Source organism: Quercus robur, chromosome 4, assembly GCF_932294415.1.
Source record: "Quercus robur chromosome 4, dhQueRobu3.1, whole genome shotgun sequence".
Taxonomy (NCBI): domain Eukaryota; kingdom Viridiplantae; phylum Streptophyta; class Magnoliopsida; order Fagales; family Fagaceae; genus Quercus; species Quercus robur.
In genome coordinates, this window is record NC_065537.1 from 69,376,009 (window position 1) to 69,382,704 (window position 6,696).

Genomic DNA, 6,696 nt, shown 5'->3' on the forward strand with positions numbered 1-6,696 from the left:
TTTTTTAAATATTTAAATCTTTCTGTTTTTCATATCACTGACGTGTTTTACAACTACCACATGTGTTAACTTAAAGTCTTAATATTCTTAAGTTGTTTCAGCAAAAAGAAAAAAAAAAGAAAAAGAAAAAAAAACGGTTGTCATAAAAGAGGAGTTCATGTAAAGTTTTTTGGCAAAATGAAATATCTGTTTTTTAAGGCCACCAAACTTGATAATTTGCAAATAATGGAACCACTCACAACAATATTGGCATAGTTATATAGTTCCAGCTAAAGCAATTGTGTATACTTTTAGTCTTCCAAAAACACACATCTACTAGTGGTTAAACGTTCATTTTGGGTAATTTTAACTTTTCATATAATTTTACCTTTACATATTCATCTATTTTAATTTAGATTTTAAAAAAAAAATTTAATTTAGATATTTATAAGTAAACAATGAAATAATGATTCATGAATAATAATAATAAAAATTATCTATACATATTTATCTTGTGTGGATGTAACTTTTCATATAATTTTGTATTTATATATTCATCTACTTTAATTTAGATGTTTATAACTTAATAATGAAATCTATAAAGAAGGTAATTAAAACAATCGTATTTCTACAATTCAAAAAGTCACAATTTCTTTTTTCTAAAAAAGGCCTTTTACATTTCCTTGGAATTATTTTTAAATTTTTTTTATAAAACCTTTGACATACCAATAACCTAACCACTTCATACATTATTAAAAAAATTTAAGGCTCATTATTACTTCCGTTAATATATTATGGATATCTTAATTGATTGAGACCAAACTAGAGAAATGCCTTTCATATTTCCTTAAAAATTCAGAAGGAAGAAAAAAAAGAAAATCTTTGACATACCACTAGTGTAACTACATCTATAACTATTTAAACCATCCATGTTATCTATTTCTTATTGATAACCATAATTTACAACTAGCAAAGGAAGAAAATAAGAAACGAAATCAAACATCAATTAATAACCGTTATTTGGAAAATAAAAAGGTGGTCAAGAGGAGTTACCATGGCTTTTGAGTGGAGTTGTGGTGTGCCTTTGTGTTAGAACCCCTTTCCCTCTCCCTTGTGTGTGTGTGTTTGTTTCTCAAAAAAAAAAAAAAAGGTAATTGTTCCACATTGCTTAAGAGAGTGTGTTGTGTGTAATATAACTTGCCCCACCCTCCCTTAAAAGTTACCATAACTTTTAAGTGGAGTTGTGGTGTGCTTTTGTGTTAGAACCTCTTTCCCTCTCCCTTGTGTGTGTGTGTGTGTGTTTGTTTCTCAAAAAAAGGAATGGGTAATTATCCCACATTACTTAAGAGAGTATATTGTGTGTAGTATAATTTGCCCCACCCTCCCTTAAAAGTTGTCATGCCTTTTGAGTGGAGTTGTGGCATGCCTTTGTGTTAGAACCCCTTCCCTCTCCCTTTTGTGTGTGTGTTTGTTTCTCAAAAAAGAAATAAAATAGAGATGGTCATACAAAGGACATTGAAAACTATTATATTCACTTAATTAAATCAATAATCAACAATTAAATATAATAATACAAAATTTAAACTTAAAACTAATCAAACTCTAACTAGGGAAGTTATATATAATCATAATCTTCATACACCATGAATTAAAAAAGTTTAATGAATAGTTCTACCTTTTATGTATGATAATGATAAAAAAAAACGTTATAGACAAGATATGAAAAATATGATAAAACTATTTTTTAAAAAAAACTATTTATAAAGTCTAGGGACTAAAATAATATTTTATCTAAAAAATTATCACGCAATGCGCGAGTCTGCGACTAGTAATACTAAAAACTGAAGTGTAACATTTAATGTTGTCACGCTCATATTGAGCCACATCATTACCCTTCTTTTTTCTAAATTTTTTTTCATAATTTTAATATACTATTAAAAAGAAATTATTCTCAACCCAATTTCCACTTTAAAGCCCAATCTTTATTAATATTATTATATATTACGGTTAATGCTGACCAACATAAAGCCTCAACCAAGCTAAATAGCCTTTAATTCTAACCCCTTTCTGTCTTCTGGTCTTTTAGGCTTACAAAAATTCAAAACTTCAGCTTTCTAACTGCCTTTCTGTCTTTCACAATTTCAAAACTTCACAACTTCAGCTTTCTAGCGCCAAACTCTCTCTCTCTTCCCTCCTTGGTCTCTTCCTCTCCTCATTTAACCGAATCACTCCTTCATACATGTTCAATTGCCACCATACTAAAGAAAAAAAAAATCAAGGTCCATATTAGGTACACATTATCCCTTCTTTTTGTAATTAATATTTTGCTATTCTTTCAACTAATTGAGCATTAATTCAGACCTTCTTCAAATCTATCTTGATTAGTGGTGATTCATCCTATTCCTGATCAAGAGGTTTTTCAAAATGTTCAATTGTTGCCTATTGGAAATAGAACACCCACTGCTTTATTTTTTGTGTGTATATATATATATATATATATATATCTGCAATCTCTCTTCCTGCATAGATAAAGAGTCTATCAGCCTAACCTCTACCATTGCAGAATCCAATCCTTCCCACCAAGAAACCCCCACGAAATTATCAGATTTGAAGCCATGGATATTTGTCATGGGGCTCTCAGCAAACAAACAGACCCAAATAAAAAACACAAAAACAAAAGCTTTTAGAATCAAAGCCCTTAAACCTCCAAACCAAAACGTTGTCAATGTTAAAGAAGTCCTTGAACAATTTGTAAACATGGTTTTAAAACCTGGGCCGGACCATACGGTCCGACCGAGTTAACTGTGAACCATTCACCAAAACGATTCTTTTAACTCATAAAATCGACCTGTGAAAGATAATCAGTGAAATCACCCTATCATAAGCTCATATTAGAGTTTTTTTTTTTTTTTTTTTTTTTTTTTTTTTTTTTTGGGGTACTTACAGCCATTGTTGAAGCTTCAACCATCATGAGATGTTGTCAAACCATGAGGTTGCATTACTATTTCTTCTTATTCTTCTTCTCTGTCTCTCTCACTCTCGCTACGTTTTTGCCATTTTAACAGGTCTTCTTTGCTTGACTATCACAATGAAGGTCAAGTTGTTGCAGATGATGGACGGACAAATGCAAGCCTTTAACCACTTATTTCTTTCTTAAATTGGCTTGGGCTTGTGTTTGTATTGTACTTGATCAATTAATGGATGGGCAAACTAATGTTGGCCCCTCCCAGTTTTTGTAATTTTTTTTTTTTTAATTTCATATATACTAAATGGGGTTGGGCATAATAAAAAAAGTATTGGGTAATCAAATGGGCTAAATATGATTTAAGATAATTTGGATGAAGACTTGCTTAAAATATTGAACTCTAACAAAAAGTTTGAAGATATTAATTTTATATTCATATATATATATATATATATATTGATTGAGAAACTCAATATTTATTAGAATGGTGTTGTTTAAATGTTCTTATTTTGGTCAGCATAGTCATAGATTATCTCTTGAAGCTCTTGTTGATTTGTTTCTTTTTTATTTTTTTAGTTGTTGACTGCTACATTATGTTTAGTTAAGATAGTAAGAGCCTGTATCCTCATTTTCCAGACTATTTGCCTCAATGTCCTAAGTAGAGCCATTGTTTCAGGTTAGTGAAGTGGCAAATAGAGGTAAACTATAATATTTTTGAGTAAAATGATAAAAGCCTATGGAAATTGATTAGTATTTAATATGATATTTTAGTTATTGTTTTCTCTACAGATGACGGTTCAAATAAGCTTGCAATTGGCCTTATAACTCCTTTTTCTATAAGAGGCAAGTCTCCATGTTTCTTTGTGGTAAAATTTGTCTATTTCTTTATATTTTAAGTATCTGAATTTTTCAATTTAGAATTATTTATTTATTATATCTCCTTACAATGTGGGATGAAAAGTTGGTTTAATGCATAGCCATATCTGTAGGTATTTGAAGATAATAACATATTAATCTCTCTTTTGTTATTATTTGTTAGGGATTTCATCCATTATATGGCCATGTAGTCCCCTTTGAATGGTTATCAAATGGAGAATGTAACACTAAACAGACAGGAGGGAAATTTACATCATTCTTGAATCTAGCTATCACAAAGAAGCTGTTAAAGATCACATAATGATTTGGACTGCTCAGTTTTGTCCTTTTGAAGAAGTATTAGTCGTCTTCATCAGATTTGGAAGAGAAATGAGGACAATTGAATAGATCTAGTTCTTTCATCCGAAATGTTGAATTTGCAATTCTCAACATGTTGAAATCTGTTGTCAGCTAAGCTATCAAATATTTCATTACTTCTTCAAATATCATAATCTGGGTGGGCAACTTTGTGTTAGGTTTTAGTGGATCAACTTGTTGGGTTCCTTTTGCAATTATAACTAGGGTGCCCTTTGTGCTCGTATTTCAATTAATGTTTTTAGTGTTTTTTTTACCTTGTGTGAATAGAAACTTTGGAAAGAAATTCTACATGTCTACAAGCTGGAGAAATTTTAGCAAATCAGTCATTTTTATTTTTGTTTCAGTTTTTATTTTTCAAATTCAATGAGCTCCATATTGCACACTTAGTATACACTCCTTTTGAATAGTGTTTTAAATACACAATTATTAGTCATGTGGCCATGTGTTTACACAATGAGTGTGTAGTATATAAGAGTGTGACTATTTTGCATATTATTATGAGACATCCAACGTAACAAATTAACAATAGAAAGCAAAAATTGTGGTAATTGATCTTTCCAAAGAAAACGGTTTTGTAAAATTAATCTCGTACCAGTTAGATTGCAGTGGAACCTACTTTCTCTGCTATTTGGAATCACTATGTATTTGGGTTGTCTTGGCTGTATGAGCTTCGATCAACATAGAAATTAGAGTCTACATCTACCAATTCTAAATAGATAGGCTACACATTGATAATTTGCAGTTTGGTACTGAAACTCTTAAAACTATCCAGTGATGATGTGCTACTACTATACATATTGATAACAACTAAATAGGCCGTACGCATGATTGAAATTTGAGGAAATAAATAATCAAAATGACAAAACAAAAACAAGAAAATAAGAAGGCTTACCAGGTTGATTGTTGAAGATTTTCTAGCCAAAGAAAAAAAAAACCTTGGTAGACTTGAAAGTTGAAAGAAAGCAATCGATGCTACTTGGGTTACCAATGATCCTGGCCTAGCCCAATATCTGTTCACAAATTAGTCAGTCTTGGCCCTTAGAGCATTTGCAACAGTGAAGCTAAAAAGCTATAATGCTATTTTAGCTCCACAAATATTGCAAAACAAGCTCACAGCAGTGGAGTCAAAGCCAAAAGATTTGGCTGATTTGCTACAGTGCACATCTATATATAGATGTGCACTGTAGCGCGCATCTAAAAAAAAATAATAATATTTTAAGCAGCAGCCGATTAAAATAATCGCTCATTCCCCTTTTTTTTTCATTCTTTTATTTTCTATCTCCTTCCGTTCACTCTCAATCTCCTTCTCCCTCACTCTCATCTCCCAAATCACTCCTGCCTCACTCATCACCGTCGCCGCCACAGACCAGCCCAGCCCACGCCGTCCCTCGCCGTCAGCAAAGAACGGAACGGGGCCCGGCTTCACCTCGGCGGAGGCGGTGGCGGCACGGTAAGCCTCCGGTGGCATAACCCCATAAACGACAGAAACATTAACCCCAGCTTTCTCCCAAACGGCACCGTCTTGAAGAACTCGACTTATGCCTCCGCCGCCACCAGGCCTCGACCACACATCTTCCTTAAACTTAGCTCCACCGTCGGCGCCTTCGATTGCTTTGCACACGCTGTCCTGTGCTTTCCTTATAATTTTCTCGAACCGGGATCGGACGGTGGAGGATGAAGATGATGATGATGATGGGGAATCATGGTCGTCGGATTCGCGGAGGAATGTGTTGGGTCGTTCGGTTTCTGGGACTTCTTTTTCGATGGAAACTGCGGATCGAATTGTTGTTGTTGTTGTTGTTTTGAGTGTGAGATTGCGGGTTTGGGTTTTGGAGAAATTGAAGGAGAGTTTGGTGGTGGGTTTTGATTTTGGTGAGGTTGAGGTGAGAGGGAAAAGAGTGAAGTAGGAGGATGAAGATGACGATGAGACAATGGCACTCGCTGTTATTGGTGGTGACATTGGTTTGGTTTGGTTTGGTTTGAATCAAATTTTGATGTAGGAAAATGAATATATATCTGAAGAAGATATAGTAGAGTGTGATGAAGAAATTTATTGAAGAGAGAGAGTTGGGATATTAATATATGATGATATGATATGATAAGGGGGTGTTGTTTACAGTAAACAGTACTGTGGTGATGTTGTGGATGGATGGACTGACTTTTTCACGAGTTTGTTCTTTTTGAGTAAAACTTCAAAAACAACAGGCTGGCCGTTTACCGGCAACATGGAGTAAGTAAAAAAAAGTCGTCGGTGGCGGTGGTGGTGGTGGCGGCGACGACGGCGGTGGAAAAAAAGTCGTCGGCGGCGGTGGTGGAGGTGGCGGCGGTGGTGGCGACGCCGGTGGCAGTGGCGGTTGAAGGTGGTTGTGGTTGTTGTTTATTATATAAGATATATTATTTTATTGTAGTGGATATATTATTTTATTGTAATGGATATATTATTTTATTGTGATGTTTATATTATTTTATTGTGTGGAAAGCTAAAATAGATCCACTGTTGCAGCATGTATGTAGGTAAA

At 33.6% G+C, this 6,696-nt stretch overlaps 1 protein-coding gene across 1 annotated transcript; it reads right to left on the reverse strand.

Moving 5' to 3' along the window:
* Positions 1-5,420: 5,420 nt before the first annotated feature.
* LOC126722482 (coproporphyrinogen-III oxidase 2, chloroplastic-like) lies at positions 5,421-6,237 on the reverse strand. The gene has a single exon (XM_050425640.1). It carries the CDS (start codon positions 6,135-6,137, stop codon positions 5,421-5,423), a length of 717 nt encoding a protein of 238 aa, XP_050281597.1. The 5' UTR covers positions 6,138-6,237.
* Between the last annotated feature and the right edge of the window lie 459 nt (positions 6,238-6,696).